At 36.1% G+C, this 21,017-nt stretch overlaps 1 protein-coding gene across 1 annotated transcript; it reads right to left on the reverse strand.

Annotated features, from left to right (window-relative positions):
- Window positions 1–205: 205 nt before the first annotated feature.
- Window positions 206–903, reverse strand: LOC113277290 (histone H2B.4). The gene has a single exon (XM_026526419.1). It carries the CDS (start codon window positions 821–823, stop codon window positions 386–388), a length of 438 nt encoding a protein of 145 aa, XP_026382204.1. The 5' UTR covers window positions 824–903; the 3' UTR covers window positions 206–385.
- Between the last annotated feature and the right edge of the window lie 20,114 nt (window positions 904–21,017).

The raw sequence follows: 21,017 nt of genomic DNA on the forward strand, positions 1-21,017 counted from the left end.
GCATAAGAATAAGCTAAGGCTACTAATAACATTTTATCTGTCTGCATCCAACATGCTAAATTGATCTGATAATATCAAGACACTAGCAATTCACAGAAAATCCAACCAATGAATCCTACAATAAATTGTGTTTCTTAAATTGTGCCTTATTTAAATGAAAAAAACTATAAAAAATAGCAAAATCATCATTCAGATAAATCAACACTTTGAGAAATCTAAACGGTTTTCAATTGATTCATATCCAAAAATTAAGACAATTGATTTCACTAACAAGAAATTGGATTAGAAACTGAAATTGGATAAATTTGATATACTACTTACATATGTGAAACCCTAATCCCCAAACCGAAACCACTAAAAAGAAAACCCCAAACAGAAACGATGATTAAGAACTAGTAAATTTGGTAACAGCTTTAGTACCCTCAGAAACAGCATGTTTAGCCAATTCACCAGGAAGAACAAGACGAACAGCAGTTTGAATCTCTCGAGAAGTAATAGTTGGTTTTTTATTATACCTAGCTAATCTCGATGATTCAGCAGCAAGTTTTTCAAAGATGTCATTAATGAAACTGTTCATGATACCCATGGCTTTACTTGAAATACCAATATCAGGATGAACTTGTTTCAGAACTTTGAAGATGTAGATCTTGTAAGTCTCGACTGATTTCTTTGATTTCTTCTTCTTCTTATCTGTTGATGAAGCATCTTTGCTTGGCAATTTCTTCTCGGCTCTGGGTTTCTTCTCTGCTGGTGCTTTCTCAGCTTTCTTCACTTCGGCTGGTTTCTTTTCTGCTGGTTTTTTCTCTGCTGCTTTCGGCGCCATTTGATCGGAAGTAAAAAAGTGAACGTAAAAACTGAAGAAGCCGCTTTGGGAGAGAGAAAATAAGATACAGGCTTTGTTTGTTGATGTGAATGAATGGAATTAGACGGAAAGAGAGTTGGTTTATTTATATAGAGGTTTGATAGAGTTTGATTGGTGCATTTTGTGTCATACGGATCGATAGTGGAGACCGTTGATAATTAGAAAGATCGTGAACGGTTGAGATATATCGGAAAAGAAGTGTTGGTTTATTTTAGGGAATATAGGTGTTCGGCTGTTCGCGGAGTTTGATTGGTGCATTTTGTGTCATATGGATCGATGGTGGAAACCGTTGAGATAGTAACGATTGACATACATCGGATTGACAATTTGGTTTGTGTCATATGGATCGATGGTGGAAACCGTTGGGATACGATCATAGTTTTCATAAGTTTCAACCATAAACTTTGTTTCTCCGAATGTATTAGCTATAAGATCAGCTATTTAATTATCATCATGAGAAACAAAACTAAAAGTGCACGAAATAAAACTATGGATTAAATGTTTGATTTCTTTTATTAGATTCCAATTCTCCCGTTTTATAGGAAGAGAAAGTTCTTTGATAGATTGGACGACCAATTTTGCATCTGTTTTTATTTGAATTCTTGAGTGCTGCACTCTTTTGGCCCGACATAGTGCTTCACGTACTGCCATGCACTCTCCTTCCTCCGCGTTTAATGTTCTATCTCTATAGCTTCCTTTGTATTATCATGCATTACAATACCAGTTCCATATTGATTAGTTAGATGATCAAAAGATGCATCGACATTAAACTTACTACTATCTCCGTCTCTAAAAAATAGGCAGGTTTGTGAGTAAATTTACATAGAAACCTGCCTATTTTTAGAGACTGAGGGAATAACATATTCTAATGGTGGTTTCCAGTGAGATAAGTTAAGATAACTAGGAACAGGATAAGGTGTATCATTGTTAGCATGCATGTGTGAAGCAATATGATAATTAATTTTATGCACATAGGTATGAGGGTTTAAGGAAACTCCCTGAAACACAACATCAAATATATCTTTCCACAGTATCCAAGATCCAATCATACGAGAATAAATCCATTTTTCATCTTCTAAAAAGTTGTTTGAAGAAAAACAGCTTGTAACCATTCAGCAAAAAAATTACAGTTGTTCTTAGCTGCATCTGTGTTGATATCGATACCCCTCCAAACTGCTCTTGCATGCCTGGAGTCAAAGATAATGTGTTCCATAGTCTCATATTTTGAACCACAAATGTCACACCTAGTATCCATGCTATCATTATAACTTGCTCTTTTACTTTTTGTAGTATTGATTCCTCTTATGCATTTCCATGCAAATAGTTTGATACGCTGAGCTACCTTACATCCCCATAGGACCTTTCGTACTTTCTTACCTATTTTAGTTCCATTAATCTGCACCTCACTGTCACTATAAGTCATCATCTTGTATGTACTTTTTACTGAAAATTTGCCATCTTTAGCAGGCATCCATATCATCTCATCCTCCTTATTGTTATCTATAAATAGTGATTGAATTTTTGTTATTGTTGAAGAATCAAACAACTTGTGGAGAAGACTTACATTCCATTGTTGAGAATCAGGATGGTAGAGCTCTGCAACATCTTCATAGAATCTGTATAAATCACTTATTGGTATTGGTGAATGGTTCATGCCTGGAATCCATCTATCTTTTCAGATTTTGGTTTTCTTGCCATTGTTGACTTCCATAAAGTAATTTTGCTGAACAACTTTTAAACCTTTTGCAATTAATGCTAACCCAATTATAAGAGCAGTTTGTAGATGAGATATTTTGGTGTATTATGTCACCATTTTTGAGGTACTTGCTGCTTAAAACCTTGGTCATCAGATTTTCAGGCTCATTGCATATTTTCCATGAAATTTTTGTACGAAGAGCTAGATTAAGTTTCTCTAGGTCTCTGAAGGCCAGACCATCCATTTCCTTAGGCTTACAAACACCATGCCATGCAACTGGATAATGTCCTCTTTTATTGTTGTAGACCCAGAAGAACTTTCTCTCAATGCTTGTTAATTGTTGAATAAGATTGTTTGGGAGCTTGAAAGTGCCCATCTAGTAAACTGATATTGGGTTAAGTACATGCTTGATCATGGTGCGTCTACCTTCTTGTGAAAGACAAATAGAAGACCAAGTAGAAAACCTGTTCTCAAAATTTTCTTTTATGTGTTTGAATGTTTCTTGCTTTGAGTGACCTATAATGAGAGAAGATCCTAGGTATTTTTCCTTAAAATTCATTATCTTGACACAAAGAATTTGTCTTAAAGTGTTGACCACCTCAGGTGTTCTTACTGAAATGCACTGCTGATTTCTCAAATTAATAACTTGTCCAGATTGAGTACTGAAATCTTGAAAGAGTTCTAGGAGATTGTTAACTGATGAAAGATTTGCTTGAGTAAAGATCAAGCAATCATCTGCAAAGAGCAAATGATTAATGGCTGGAGATATATAAGCCACTTTAATACCCTTAATTTATTCTGTTGTTAAGCACTTGTAAGTTGTCTTGAGAAACTCCATGGAAAGAATGAAAAGATAAGGTGAAATGTGATCACCTTGTCTGATTCCTCTTGTTAGGTGAAATTCTTCACATGGTGAACCATTGAGCATTACTGAAAAAGATGTAGTGCTTATACATTGATAAACTAGATCACATAAATCATCATTGAAACCAAAGTAATTGAGAACTTTGATTAAGAAAGACCACTCCAACCTGTCAAAATCCTTTGACATATCCAGTTTCAAAGCCATCCAACCATTTTGACCTCTCTTCTTTTTCATTGAATGAATAATTTCTTGAGTTATTAATGTATTATCACTAATCAACCTCCTGAGACATAAGCAGCCTGAAATGGGAAAATAATCTTCTCCATAACTTGATTCATCCTGTAAACAAGTACTTTAGATATTATTTTGTAAGAAGTATTACACAAACCAATAGGTCTATAATCTGTTGCACATATACTTTTCTTCTTTTTTGGTATCAAAGCAATATAATTCTTGTTAATTTCCTTGAGGATATGCTTTGTTTCAAAAAAAAATTGCACCATCATGCAGACATCTTCGCCAATGATGGACAACTGACTCTTGTAGAAACCAACTTGAAACCCTTCTGGACCAGGTGCACTCCAATTTTCCATGCTTTTAAGGTTGCATGTATTTCTTCGTTTGAAGGAACTCTAGTGAGTCTTACATTCTCTTCTTCCGTAATAATATATTTGACATGATATAATAAACCTTCATCAAAAAATGGATTACTGGAAGTACTGATGCTTCTAAAATGATGAGTGAGATGTTCAGAAATATTCTCTCTTGTATGCAACCAATTGTTGTCATAGTCTTGAATAGAATCAATGTTATTGCTTGTTTTCCTTTTGTTTGCTTTAGTATGGAGGTACTTGGTATTTGAATCCATCTCATTGATGAAGTAGTCTCTAGACTTTTGTTGATAGAACTCAGTCTGGATTTTGTGCCACCTACTAAGCTCATTATTAATGTTGATGATGTCATTGTTTTTCACAGGATTTGGTATTTGATCTTGACGGTTGCTCAGCTCTTTTGGAGAATGTCTACTTTTTGGTTTATATGGCTGTCAATGGGTACCCATTACCCGGACCCGGAACCGGATCCGAGAGAATAGGGTCCGGTTCTGGGTCCTAAAATTGGACCCATTAACCAATTAGGACCCGGCGGGTAATTACCCGATTGGACCCGTTAATAAACGGTTCTAAACGGGTCCTACCCGGCGGGTACCTGCGGGTAACCGGGTATTTGTGGAAAGGGGTAATGTAGTAAATTTTATATGGAAATTAGGTCACATATAAACACTTTACATTTTCGTAGAAAGCAAATCTAGTTCTGGTTTTCTACTCTTCTTCCTACAGCCGCATCTCTTTCTACTGAGTACAAAATCGATTCTTGTTTGACTCTTTCTTTGTTCTTGATCAAGGAATTGAAGGTATGAATCAACTTAAATTATTCTTGTTTCAACTGGTTGAACTCTTTATACTGATTTGTTGATTGAATATACTATTATCGATTCTATCTTGACCTTCTCAATCCCTGAACTAGAAATCTAAGGATTCATTCGAAATTGATTTCAATCTTTCTTAGTTACTGAAACATGGTAGGATCAGAACTTGAAATATAGAGGATATTCGTGATGTCTATGAATTTGTTGATCACCCAGAATCTTAGGGTTTTCTTTTGAAACCATTTTTTTTTCTTGTTTTTTTTTTTCTTGTTTCTCAATCTCTGACTACTGGTTCATGAGGAGTAGAACTTGTTAGGGTATGAAATTAGATATCTTGTGATATTCATGATACCATAAATTTTATAGGTATGATAGAGATCGATTTAGTTCATGATGTTGTAACGAAAATTGCAGAAGAGATTGTTATCTTTCTATGGAGCTGTTGGTTGTTTAATTCGTATCGAAGATGAATGTTTTATGCACCCTGAGTGTCATCATATAATGTCTGAGTCATATTTTGTTTGGCATGCGATAATCTTTAAGTAGTTATTTCACAATCTGATAAGGTACAAGATCACATTATGTTGAGTGCTCTTTTGGTGGTAGTTGTGTAAGAGTTTTGAGCTTTTGATTTTACATGTTGTCCGTGTGTTAATGTCAAGTCATTTGTGTTGTTACGGTTGGACTTATGTGTTTTGTCGAATGCAATTGTTACACTATTGCAATAGTTGTACAGCGAAATGGAAGGTTGGTGGTACTGTTTGACTAGGTGTCTCTGATTTCAGTTGGCGGATTACTTTATTCTTTATATGCTTGTTAAGTTTATTATCGTTTATGCTTTATAATACATACATTGATACGCATGTTTGTTGGTTTTTCTTGCAGGGGCAACATGAAAAAACAGAAGAGTTGGCGATCATTGTATTCCTGTAAGATTGAAACCTCCAGCTATGCCTCCTCCTAAAGCTGTCGTTTCAAAGCCTACAATGAACACTAAATTTGTAAAATCAGTAGATATTCTCCTTTCCATTTCTTGAAGAAAATTCACAACAGGATGTTGTTCGCACGGATCTAGAGCAATACCTATCAGCTGATATTCTCCCTAGTGGTACTGTTAATTTGAATGATTCCAGTTTTGATGTTTTGGGATGGTGGAAATTTCATGGTCCAGTATATCCAATTGTAGTATTGATAGCTCGTGATATATTAGCAATTCATGTGCCATCGGTGGCTTCTGAATCTGTTTTCAGCACCAGTGGTAGAGTTGCAGATAAATTCCGTTCTTCAATGCTTCCAGAAACAATTAAAGATTTGATATGCACACAAGATTGGATAAGAAGTGCGCTAAAGAGTAAGTAACATATCCAATTCACGTCTTCTATTATATCAATTTTTGTTTACTAATTTTGTTTACTGATTCATTTAGTATTGTGGTTCTTGCACGTCGATTAACTGTTTTATTGTGTTAGATGAGGGACTTGGGTTAGGTGATACTTCACTTCAGACTCTTTTGGAGGCAGTGGATGAGCTTCAGTCAGACGATGAGCACATCAATTGTTTTCTTCCTCCGTATCTATTTTGTTTTATATGTAGTATCCCATCAATTGTCATGTGCATTGCACCACCAAAGAACACCACCACTATTGATACATCACAGCATCTCTGGTTACATCACTATAGCTTGCCATCCGAAGAATTGTTTAGTTTGTCTATATGTTTAAGTAGATATATGCTTTTGTTTATCTGGTCACTCTTTACTATTTAGCTATATGCTTTTGTTTTCTCCCTGTTCTGTTTCCGTTGGTTTCATTTTTCTCAACCATTCTGCATCCTAATAACTGGGAATGAAGTCATGAACCATCCTTCTATGAATAACTGTTTTTGGTTGTCTTGCAGGAATAATTAGGAATATGATGGTGAAATGATCTCTATTGAACTGATGGGAACTTCTTTTTGATACAGCCAAAGAATATGCAAAGTGCTGACTACGTCCTTCTTTTTTGTATATGTACTTGTAAAGGAACCATGCATTTATCTTCTGGGGCTTCTACACTTTATAGAATGATAGGTCTAAAAACAAGTATGCCAACTTTTGTATTTTTTATATTATGGCATATTTTTTATATCTATTGAAGCCAATAATCTTCTTTTTAAGGACTCCAATCACAGGATTGGGAACTCATGTAAAATCATGAATAAGTTTTTAGTACCCAATGGGTACCCGGACCCGGTGATTACCCGTGTATTTTACTGGGTCCGGTTCTGGGCCAGTAGAATAGGAAACCGGCCCCGGAACCGTTAAGACCCGGAACCGACACTGATATGTCGGGTCCGGTTCTGGGCCATGTACTACCCGGGGGGACCCGGACCCGTTGACAGCCCTAGTTTATATTACCAACATGCTCTCTATCCATAAAGACAATTTCTTTCCTGGTGTATTATAAAGTTTGTGAACTAATTGATAAATTTCAGAACCATTAACACTGGACTTCCATGCATTAGAAATAACAACAGCACAAGAATCATCATTGAGCCAAGTTAAGAAAAATTTAAATGGTTTCCAGCATTTAGGAATGGTGACATCAGTGAAAATCATAATGGGACTATGATCACTGCCTACTTGAGCAAGATGATAAAGCCTAGAGTTAGGGAAATGCAAGTTCCATTCACCATTTCCTAGTGCCATATCTATTCTATACCTTCTATTTCCAGTGTCGTCGTTGTAGTCGTTACTTCTTCTCATTCTTAAGGTCTTCGGAGTAATACTTGTATGTCTTAACATTCCTGGACTTTCTAGTCTAACCTAAACGAAGTTAACTCTAGTATTTAATCAAGCGACGACTCTATATGAGTTTGTATACTAAAATATGACAACCAAATTTGACATACCAACGCTTGGTGAGTTCAACAGAGCTATGCTCTAACAGTCTCCCCCTTTGTCAATTGTAGTGATAAAACTCTTATTACATATGGAGCTAAACGAATTACAAAAATAACTCATTCTTCATACGCCCGATTCCAAGTTTCAACAGCACAATAACCTGCATATATTCGATCAATATGGTGTTGTTGACATTTGAATAACAAAAGCTTTTACTTCCCCTAAAGGCAATCCAAGTAAAATATTCAATCCGAACATCTTTGTTATTCTCCTTTTGTAGTAAGAAATACTTCACAACAATATGATATGTTTCCCCCCTTAGTAAATGCATTACTCTTTCATTAGATATAACGTTTAAGCATAATTTTCCTTTCCTAGTGATTAAAAATCACTTGTTTACTCCATATATTTCTCTCCATTTTTGTCACAAAATGACAAATCTTCGAGTAAAAAAAGGACAAACCGAAAGGCTCTTACAAATCTATAAGACTTGTACAACCTATAAAAGTAAAGCACGAAGGTTCCACATACAATTTCATATAACTGATATTGAAACCGAAACTACAAAAGTAATTTAGTTTCGATATGTTATCAAGGAAACAATTGCCCGAAGCAATTGTTCACTGATGTCGTCGTCTCATTTCTTTTTAGGGCGCTCCTAAGTTTTATCTTCATTGGAGCTATGGGATTTATATTAAAATTTCTAGGAAGGGAGCGATAGTTCAGGGGATGATATGCTCTCGTTGTTCAACATCGCTGTGAAGGAGTGTATTATCAGGATGGGGAGATTTGGCCCACGCCGTCTTAATGGTAGGTTGGAGAAACAATGGTGACTTTCAGGATTTTAGATTTTTAAACTCCCACGGTAGAGATTATGGGAAGGATGGATATAACTGGGTGCAGAGTGATGTTATTGAGCATGTATACGCACCACAGGTGCTTTAATGGTGGGATGATTAGATTAGTGTATAATCATGAAATTATCTTTATATTCGCGGTTCTTATCTTATCATTATGTCTACACTTGTAAAGAGTAAACGGTTCTAACTTCATATGTAAGAGAAAATTTTTCCAACTTCATATGTAATGGAACTTTTGAAGGTATCATGATTACTTATGCACACTACCTAGACAGTGTCTTCCATAGATTATGATTAAAAGTGTAATAGAACCAAAAGATGAACTCAAAAAATATATTTAACAAGAGCTAACATATCAATGTAAAACTTTATAAAATAATAAGACTCTCTGGATCAACTTATATTACCACGGTGTATCAACTATATGTAATAATACTAATTTAACCATAGACATATGTCTTATGTGTTAAACATATAATAAACAAATGTGATATTTTCTTGAAAAACATGGAAGATTGTAATATAAGTTGTGTCCCTTCATTTAATACCCATGGTTTGAAAAATATCGTTGATTCTTGTGAAGACATGTCTATAATTTAGCAAAAAAACATGAATTTGAATTATGTGTCCCTTTATTTTAAATACATTATTTTACCCCGTGACACTTTAAATTATTAGAAAAAGTAAAACTGCATGTAGTATTATCATGTCAGACAAAATGATTATTCCTTTATATCAAAAGAAAAAGTAAGAGAAAATAAGAAGCACATGGGTTGCAAAGACCAAATTAGTAAACATGTTTTTTTTTTGATACCCTAGACTACCGGTTCCTGGATTACTTTACAAACTCCTTAAATAGGAGTGGATTCTGGCAATTACAGGGAGGGAGCATGAGAACCACCCGACCATTTGATGGTTCTCAATAAATGTGTATCTTAATCTAGGTAGACTTTAGAAAAAAAGAAATCCTTTTACGGCCCCTTTCAATAGTTTATCAGAATACCAACAAACTGATTAAAAGTTTTGACTTTTTCTTTCAAAATTTATATCATTAATCTGATTTATCATAAAAAGAAAAAGGAAAAAAAAAATCAAAATAAATTGATGCCCTAAATATTTGCTGCCCAAAGTTAAACTTTGGTCACTTTGTGTCAAGGTCGGCTCTGAGTCCTCAATAAGTGGCCTACTATATTAGTTACAATCTGTAACTGCCTCCCAACTAATAAGTAAAATTACATAATCGGTTTTTGCTGGGATCCCCATTGGAAGATCAATCTTTCCGCCTCTACTTTTATAGTATCCTTCTTTCTGTTTCGATGTTTTTCTATCACCCTGTTATTTCTTCCATTAAAAATTTAAGAAATCACCGCAAATGGTAGCAATGGCCATGTTTTTATTGCCAGTTTTTTCTTGTCTGAGAAATCTGGCCAATTTTGGAGTTGGCCCTGCAATATATATAATGGATTCACGGTAATATTGACTTGGATCACACATATCTCTTGCGAAGATGCAACGAATCAGCAAGTGGTTTACATCCTCATATGCAGATGAACAAAAGCAGCAAGCAGTTGTGTCTATTTCACAGCCTCTTTTGTTTAGGTTGTCAATAGTTGGGGATTGCATTCTACTGCAAACTATGCAAAAATTTGAGCTTTTGGCACAAACTTCTTCCAAATGTAATTAAAAATGTTTACATGCCCTCGATTTTGCATCTCCTGGATCCATTTGTATCCCTCTCTTGCAGTGTAGTTTGTATATATCTAACATAGGATTGGGCATACAACTTATGAAAGAAATAGGTAAAAAATGCTAGAGTTACCTCTTGTTCCTTTGTTGCCCATCCTGCACTGGGTTGTTCTCTTGTATTTGCAACACCTTTCTTTTCTCCATGGATTCCATCCTGCTAATGTCTCCAATATGAGGAATATGGTTTACAGGGAGGCAGTCAATTGAGATTTCAAATGACTCTCGTCGAATTTCTAAATCTGCTGTTAGTCCATAGAAAATTTGGAGAATCTCTCAATGTTTCTTGTTATTAGTTAGAGGCTTTTATTAAGTCATTTAAATTTTATGGAACTCCATGTTATTGGATTATTATTTCGTAAGAGTCACCCAACACCCCTGTTATTCGAAGGTGAATAAAAAGTCATTAATTTGTGTAGATGGGGAAAAACGATTTGCTGGTTTTTCAGGAAATTGAAGAGACAGACGTGTTTTCGAGACTCCTCAACCGAGAAAACTGTTCAACCTCACACAGATGTACTGCAAAGGGAGTGCTTATATTCGAGAGATCAATCTGTAGGACTCCGGCCTAAACCAAGTCAATGGCCGTTCCAGAGTCAATTCGGTCGCAAAGATGGAGATGAGTTGATCTGTAGGGGGGAAGCTGAGAATATTGGGATCAATGATGATCAAAGATTGTGGATTTGTTGAAGGTTTCTGCAAGTTTTCTGTGAAGTTCGAATAAGTTCTGGGAGATTGACGAATTCTTGAGAATAATTGCTTCTAGAAATTCTGTGTAGACGAATGTTCATGTCCTCAATCATGGATCCAAAGACTTATTTATATTGTCAGAATGGTAACACCTTTATCCCTGCAAGTATGACGGTTTCATGAGTGGAAGAGTGGGAAAGTGGGAGATCGTGGTAAAACCAATTTCGTGTCGTGTGGAGACTTGGTCGTCCACCCACTACTTTGCTAACTCCTTTAACCGTTGCACGACTTACTCACATTTGTCGTCGTGGATGAATCCACGTGCCGTAAGCCACCAAACCAAAACCCTAATCTATATCCCCCCATGTGACGTGATTGATGTCTCACGGATCGTGGAGTCTGCATGACAGACGTGTATTTTCTTAGTCAGTTGTTGACTAATCAGACAATGAGTCTAATTTTTGTTGAATCGAGCATGAGTGATCGAATGCTCGATGGTTCATGGATTGAACATGTTAGACGTTCTTAGATATTGCTCGTCTGAGCAAATATTGTAAATTCGAGCAACTGAGCATCTGACATCGATAGTGGAATCAATATTTGAGCAACTGAGCAAGTATTTCTCAGTTCGACGAGTTACTGATAAATTACTGAATATTGATAGTTGGATCAATATTCAAGCAACTGAGCAAGTATTGCTCAATTCGACAAATTATTGATAAATTACTGAACATTGATAATTGGATCAATATTCTCGAGTAACTGAGCAAGTATTGCCCAATTCGACGAATTACTGATAAATTACTGAATATTGATAGTTGGATCAATACTCTCGAGTAACTGAGCAAGTATTGCTCAATTTGACGAATTATTTATTGGTGACGTGACCTAATAAAATATTAATTAAAATATTGGTAGACTACCGAGTATTATATAATTAATCCAGATGTTGATTACTGGATCACCATAAATTTATTAGTGTTTGAACTTGCTCAGAATGATGAATTCGTGGAGCGTTTGTTCGAAACCCTAATTTTTGATCAATTGTTCGTCAATTGATGAATTGCTGAAAACAGTTCATGAGTGATAGAGGGACCGACCACATGGGATGATGGACGTCCATGTGGTGTCCAAGTTCTCAAGTGAGCGTGCACCAGGGTCCTGAGTTGACCAGTTGGTGAAATAAATACCAGTTTCATCATTTATTGAAATAGTGCTCGATTGAGCATTACGTGATAAAACCTAATTATGGAAAAGTGAGGGACCGACCAAGAGGACATAAAACCATCCCTCGGTGGTCGTGGGACCAGAGATGGTCGTTTGAGAAAATTCCAAGTCGGTTGGAAAGAGTTTGGACCCAATATGAACAATTGAGCAAATTAGGTCAAAATTATGAAAAAGTTTAGGACCGGATCCTTGCAAGCCTTAGGGCCGGCCTTGGTCGGTCAAGGAAGCATGCCAGTGTCACCATAATGTCTGTGTCTCAGTCTTGAGAGTTTCGGCATTTTCTGATGTGCGTTTGAGCAATATCTCGGATTTTCAGAAGAGTTTGATCTTTGACTGAAATTCTTGATTTTGCTCGAATGAGCAAGTAGAACTTTGCTCGTTTGATCAAAATTCGGAAAATATTAAAATAATGATATTTTAATATTTGGCTTGAGTAGCCTAGTCGGTCATGTGACCATTTTACTTTTTGTCTTTTTCATGGTTTGAGCAATATTTGAGAAAATATGAGGAAACCATGATTTTTGCTCAAATTGAGGAGTTTCATGAGATGAGAGAAATAATAATTATGAAAAATTAGGGATTGTAAGGTGTGGGACCGACCACGGCTAGGGTATGGCCATCCGTCCAGGTATCCCGGTCCCGCAACACCTTTCCCTATTTTATATTATTATTTTTCATGAAACTATGAAACTATGGAGAAACCATGAGTTTTGTTGAAATGAAGAAGATTCATGAGATTAAGGAAATAATAATTACGAAAAGACAAGGGATTGCAAGGTGTGGGACCGGCCATGCCGGCTAGGTTGCCCGGTCTCGCGACACCTTTCCCTATTTTATGTTATTTTTCTCACGAAACCATGAAAATATGGAGAAACCGTGAGTTTTGCTCAAACAAGGAAAGTTGCTAGAATGAAGGAGTTTTTCATGAGTTAGTGAAAATAAAAAAATAAGGAAAAATAATGGAAGAGGCATAGGACCGGCCAAGGCTAGGGAACGGTCGGCCTGCCGGTGGGCCCGGCCCATGAGCGCCTCTTTTTTATTATTTTAATATTATTATTTTGTCTCTCCTGTTTTGTGTAGGATTCCTCGTTTGTCCATATTTTTGAATGCTCGTTCGTGCATTCGGATGCTCGGTCGTGCATCATTGTCGAGTACACTTGCACCATTTTCTTGGGGCTTACTCAATGATAGTCCAGATGCCCGATTGTTGAGTATTAAATACTAATTTATGAAATTCAGTGGAGAATGATTCATGAAACCGAGTAATAAAAATGAGTAGTTGTTTATTATCATTCCATAGGACCAGCCGTGAATTCGACCATGGATTCGGAATAATAAAATGAGCATTACCATCCTATGGGATCGTGGATTCGACCTTAGAATCAGAGTAATTAACTATTATCATTCTATGAGATCAGCCGTGGATTCGATCATGAAACCGGAGTAATGAGATTATATATTACCATTCCATGAGATCAGTGTGGATTCGATCATGAAATCGTAGTAATGAGATAAAATAGATTATCTTCTAGGAATTCAGTGGTAAATTTCATGGTAGAATTAATCTATTGTAGAAGGGATATTAGTCAGTTAAAGCGTCATACCCGTTCTGAAGGTGCATAGTCAGGAAACAACGAGTGTTGCCGAAGTCATGAAGACGTTAATGCTCTCAATCTTACGGAGAACCGCCTGGATACATACATGGTATCTATACATAGTCAGGGAACAGTGAGTATCACCTACGTCCTGAATGCGTTATTGCTCTCAATCTTATGGAGAACCGCTCAATCGTTCTTCTATGTAGAGGTGGGTATCTCTCATGTAGTCAGGGAACAATGAGTATCACCGACGTCCTGAAGGTGTTAAGTCCTCAATCATACGGAGAACCGCCCAATTATGTTATTATACATAAAGGTCATGATGAAATGCGAGGCATCGAACGCTCATCTAGTGGAGGCCTTTCGAGAAACATATTCATCATGGCTCGTATAATATGAATTGTCACATGTCTGAAAGTCGTGTCAGAAACATGCAGGATCGAGATTTTACGGTTTTGACCTTTGATGAAAATCCACCATCAACAATTTGTTGAAAATCCACCATCAGATATTTGGGGAGACTTTTTTATGAAAATATGCATGGTAGAAATCTCTCCTAAAGAGGTGATATTTTGGGAGACTTGAAAATTTTGGGAATTTTTGTTTTCGAGAGTATGACCGATTTTTTTCTCTTTTTTTGTTTGAGATGATGACCAAGGGACGATCCATCTGCGTAGTACTACGACCGACCTCATCTGAATATATTAAAACAACGACATCTCTTCAGATAAAACAACGAAAAGATGCTAACCAGTGACGAGATACCATAGCAAATAAAAAATGTGAGATGACAGAAAAGTTAGGCATAGGACAACAATGAGATATATTATACGTGCATAATAAAAAAAATCGGTAGATGTTTTTAATTTTTAGTTAGATATTATACATATTTTTGTCTCTATAAATCACACAGACTCTTTACAGATCTTATTTTATTGTCTCTACAAGTCATAAAGACTCTCTAAAATATTCTCTGAGAATCACTAGAAATCTTTAGATTTTTGGAGAGTCTCCAGGAGTCACTCAAATAAAAAATCTATGAATATCTATAGAAATCCCATTTGACACCTTCATACCCACGTTAGGAACTGCTTTGGTTCATCATACCCACTTTTTTTCTAGGAGTTACCTGGATTTTGTTCTTTATCCTTATTGCTCACGCCTTCAAACTCGTTCATGAGGTTCACTAGTCTTTTGCATACTAAATTCATATCTCTAAAACGAATCATACACGTATAGTCAATTGCGGTTAGATTTGTGTTTAAGGAAGCAGTTTTCCTTAGATTTGTTTTTTATTGGATCATGGATTAGCTTCTCTCAGTGGCTATTCCGGTTTCGATTAGTCCATCTTAATCGTTTTGATACTATTTTGAGTACTGGCATGAGAAATCAAGGAAAATAGCATAGTCAATTGATTTCTCAACACAATCATTGGTCTGCCCCAAATTATGTGGTACCTAACCAAGGATCTTCAATACCCAAACTCAGATGGAAAGGCAATTATTCTTCAGCTTTACACTGGACCTGTTTATCATGTTTTGCCATACCCCCTCCTTAATGCAGTGGGTGGTTGGACTCCAAGAGTTCTGAAAACTAAAAATTTCACAGCTTCGACCCTCAGCAGCAAGCAATATCCTATCTGATATAAGAAAGCAGCAAGTAATATCTTCTATCTTATCTGATATATGAAAGGGCCGGTGAACTCGACTCGTTTACTTATCTAGTATTTTTTAGTTTCTTGTTTATTACACTTCAAGCAAATTTGTATTTTCCTTTTTCTAGTTTTCTTTACCTAGTTTATTTTGGCGAAGTATGTATTTCCTAGTTTATTTCAGTCTTTAGTAATCTTTTTAATAACAGTAGTAGCTCTAATCCTACAAGACCAGAGATTCTATTCTACAACAAGACTCGATCAAAACTAAAGACTCAATTTCAAAGTCATGGATCAATCCAAAAGACAAAGAAGTTTAAGGATAACAATCAGGCAGTTCACAGCATCAAGATACAAAGGTCTGACTAGCGACTTCAATCAATTGCGTCGAACACCTCTACCACCATCTAAATTATTGTGGGTACTTGTGTGTCCACCAAAAGTACAACTTTTTTTGTGGAAAGCATTAACCGATGAACTTATGACCTTCGACTCCAACATACGCCTTCGATGCAATTTCGACCCAAAGACTGCTAATCTGCTTCAATATCACGTTGCTGTTGATTCATGGATTACACTTCAAATTGTATTTGATGAATCTTTGGGTATTATATGCCCTTATGTAACAATCTCTTAGTATTTTAATAAATTCATGCTTCAAAAAGAAAAAAGAATTATACACGTATGTATGTCGTTCCGGATTGCTACCGAATCACGAACCGTTGACCGAATTTTTGACCAAATATGATTCTCGTAACCCCGAATAATGTCCGTACATTTGTCGTATTCCGAATTGCTAACTAGGGCCAAACCATCTTGGACTGAAGTTGGTGAAACCTTTTTTAGCTACTTCAGTAAGAACCATGAAGCTATCCAGAGCAACCCATGGAGCCCTTGTTGCAAGATGAAGCCTATATTTTTCTAAAAGAACCTTGGTAACATAGAAATTGAAGCCCTTGTTAAATCCGGAGATGTTAAAGCCTTTTGAGATGTCCCGTGAGCGTTTTATGTATTCTGTTAGATCCATAATTAGATTCTTCTAGCTCCAGTAAATTCCCCTCTCAACAGTATATGATCTCAAGTAGTATTTGTTAGACTTAATGTTGGTTTATTTTAGGTAATCCTATTTTTCTTAAGTTAATCTTATTTTCTTTGATCATGATTAGTGCTAACTAGGATTGCACTCAGTTGCTTAGCTATCTTATGACTCACCTAGTGAGGTGTCCACCAACTAATGATGGACAAGTTGGTTGGCACATAGGCTGTGACTAAGCTCTCTTCTAGCCTCTTATACATATGCATTTTTCTGATAATCCATAATTGATAAATGAGAGGAAATAGAAGTAGAAGCTAAGTCATAAAGTGTATTGATTCATTTGAACTAGTCGTGGTAAAAAATAATATGGTTAATATGGAAGTGCTCATATGGCTAACCATTTGGTCAACTACTGTTGAACCAACTAAGTGTACATGTTTGGGTACGGTTACACAAACCTAAATAAACGTGCATTTCATTTGTGTGTAACAAGCTAAGTTCGATATAACGGTTGAAAGATATTATCTTGAATCTAATCAGGTTTTCATCTAAGGGTGAATATTGAATGCTTTGTTACTAAGCTAAAATTGATTGTAAACCTTGATTTGAAAGACTATATAAAGAAGAACTCTGGCAACTGGGAAACCTAATCCCTGAAAAAGCGGGGGTCTAACAACACCACCCAATATTTCGCTTAGCAATCTGTATGGACTAACTCCGAAATACTTTGCTAGAGAATCAACTAGACAGTCAGACTCAATCTAGATAAAAATATCTCAAGGAGTTAATATCTCTCTCTTGATTTGATTTCTACTCAATCTAAAATAAATAGCGAGTCTTTATCAAATACAAGGAATAACTTGGACGGTACCAAAGACCAATGTCCAAGGATCAATAAACTACAATCAACAACCAAAGGTTGGATTAGAGAAGTTGATGATCTTAACGCACAACCTGTATTATTTCTATTATATAAAATATAATGCGGAAAAAAAATAACACAGACACCAGAAGTTTTGTTAACAATGCAGAAAAACCCCGGGACCTAGTCCAGATTGAATACACATTGTATTAAGCCACTACAGACACTAGCCTACTCCAATCTAACTTCGGACGGATCTATAGTTGAACCCCTACCAATCTACCACTGATACAAGGTACAGTTGTACTCCTACGCCTCTGATCCCAGCAAGACACTGTGTACTTGATTCCCATAGCTGATCTCACCCACAACTAAGAGTTGCTGCAACCCAAAATCACAGACTTGATAATAAACGAATCTGTCTCACACAGAAAAGTCTATCGAACGGATAAATATGTCTCCCACAGATAAACCCTAGGTTTTGTTCCGTCTTTAGATATAAAATCAAGGTAACAGGAACCAATTAATAATCCAGACTTATATTCCCGAAGAACATCCTAGATTAATCAATCACCTCTCTACAACCCTTCCTGACTACACAAGCGGATTGTCAAAGAATCACAAACAGTGAGACGAAGATGTTTGTGACTTATTTATCTTGCCTATCGGAGAACTCTCACGATCTCAATCCAATCAATCGATTGTACTCGTACGATAGAAGATGCAAGATCAGATCACACAACTACAATAAAAGTAGTATCGGTCTGGCTTCACAATCCCAATGAAGTCTTTAAGTCGTTAACTCGAGTTTAGAGAAGAAACTCAAGAGTTAATGGAGATCGACTCTAGCGAGCGCACTAGTAGCACACAGACGTGTGGGGATTAGGTTTTCTCAATGCTAGATGTCTCCTATATATAGCCTTTCAAATCAGGGTTTTTTCTTAGGTACAAAGCAAACTCTATCCACCGTTAGATGAAAACCTGAATTAGATTCAAGCCAATATCTCTCAACCGTTAGATCGAAAGACATAGCTTGTCACACACACTTGGGTACACGTTTACTGAGTTTGAGAAAACCATGCCCAAACGAGTACACGTATGTTCGTTCAACATGATAACCCAAAAGGTCAACCAAATGAGCATCTCATATTAATCATGTTCTTCTTCACCATAACTAGTTCAATTGACTAAAATGAACTAGTTAAGAGTTGTTCAATTGCTATGAGATCTTATGTAACTACACAAGACACAATTGAAACAAAGATGATTCGATTCGATTAGAATCGACTCATGAATATTATAGCCACGGTTTGCATAAAGCATCCCTTAATAATTAATGTTTCATGTTCAGAGCACATCTTTAGATCATAACCTCTTAAGTTCACAAACAATTTCGCGGACTTAAGTTAATCGGTTGAGTTTTCCAAACTCAGCAGAAATTCTCGGGTCGAGAACTTCCGCCAGTTCGCGGACTAAACACGCAAATGAGTTAAAGGAAAATCCAGCAGAAATTCTCGGGATGAAAACTTCCGTCAGTTCGCGGACTTGGCAAGACAATTCCAAAATCCTACCGAATTCTCTTGATCAACAAAGTTCGAAAACTCCGGTTGAAGGAATACATGGTTATATAATCTAAATTCTCATTTCAATCATTGAAACATTCTCATAGGGCGATATTCAGTCATGAAGAACAACAGACCTTTCTCGTCAGAGCAATTTCCAAAGTGATCATGACTTTCGTCACTAGGTGAAGATAAACCTGATCAAAGCGAAACGCTTTACCAACACATGATTTCGAGTAAAAGATAAGCAATGAATACTCAGCTCGAAATATCTAGTGTATATGATCTCTATATAGCATACGACTTTTGTCTCATAAGAAGTAGGAGAAAAATAGATAGGCTTTCGAGTGATAGATAAGTTCAAGTCTTCACATACCTTTTTGTTGATGAAGTTCCACGGTTCCTTGGTGTAGATCTTCGTCTTTGTCGTTGAATCACCATGAAGTCCTTGAGCTCAACTACACTTTTCATATCCTAGTCCGAGACTTAGCTAATAGGATAAAAATCAAGACTTTATAGTTTTGATCACTAACATTGACAAACATGCTTGATATAGCAATGCCTGCGAGGTTGACCGAGCTATACTCTAACAATCTCCCCCTTTGTCAATTTTAGTGACAAAACTATTAATACATATGGAATACAAAAAAGATAAACTGTAGTGGCTCCTATTCCATAGTCCAATCTTCAACGTTCCTTGAAATCTTCGTCCTTCCATGTACTCCAATGATCCCAAAGGTTATAAGTTTAGTATCACCGTTGTTGAAGATCCGTAGCTATAACAATGAGAGAAATCGAGATTCTCGATCATTATTATACAATGTCATAGTAATATTATGAACATCAAAGTCCAATTGCATCACGACTTTAACAATAATACTATGGTGATATGTACCACTCCCCCTTAGTCAATACTCCATCTTGATCATGGAAACCACTCCCCCTTACACAATGATCCGAAAACCATATGTATTTGTAGTGTGACCTATAGTATTTCTCCCCCTTTTTGTCAATAAAATTAGCAAAGGTACAAGAACGGGTTCATAATGAAATTTCCACAAGAGACATTTCATGACCAAAAGAAAGACAACATATCATCTTAATTTAGATGAAATATTATAGCCGAAGCTAACAGCATTCATCAAGGAGTTTTAAGACGCAAGATAACCCCTATACAATTCCATAGCCGCACTCCCCGCAAGATATTACCATTAAGCACAAGTTCAAAAGAACTCTCCCCCATTTCATGTCATTCCCAAAGGAACAACAAGAGCGACCTTAATTTCAAAAGAAAATAAGGATTTTTATTTGGACACAAAAAACCATGTGGATGATTTTTTATATCCAAAACTCAACCAAAATACTCACAAGTAAACCCATGAATATTCTAATTGGAATACGCTACTAAATCAAAACCACAAAAGTGATCAATTTAATTGAAAGTGCTCAACATAAGTAAACTCATGGATCAACATGCTACGACTAAGTTAATCATATGGAGGTGACTAACTTAACCGTTCAAGTACTCATCATAAGGAAACCTTACGAAATACGTGACTACATTAACCAATAGAACATGATAGTGTAGCCTTTCATATACTCAACACAAGAACTTTTGGAATATATGAAAACTCAATTAGATTAATTACAATAGAACCTATAATTAATTCAATTGGAATGCAAACAACCAAACTAATCACCGAAGTAATCAATTTAATTATTTTCGGCTCAACATAAGAGATTATGGAACCCCGAATAAGATTATCATAAGACATGACAACCTTAACCGTACATGTACTCAACATAAGAAAGAATACTTATGGAGTACAAACTAAATTACCAAACTAGTTGATTAATTTAGTTCATAATGCTCAACATATAGCATCTTACGGAACAACCAACAAAGCCAAGGTTAACCGGCTTAGTTGTAAGGTGCTCAACATAATAACCACAATGGAGCCTTCACGGTAAAACATAATAAAATGGATCAATGGAGATCAATACCGTGGATAACATACAAGAATCTATTCTATCTTTGCATCATTATATGCATAACAA

This window comes from Papaver somniferum, chromosome 5 (genome assembly GCF_003573695.1).
Source record: "Papaver somniferum cultivar HN1 chromosome 5, ASM357369v1, whole genome shotgun sequence".
NCBI lineage: Eukaryota > Viridiplantae > Streptophyta > Magnoliopsida > Ranunculales > Papaveraceae > Papaver > Papaver somniferum.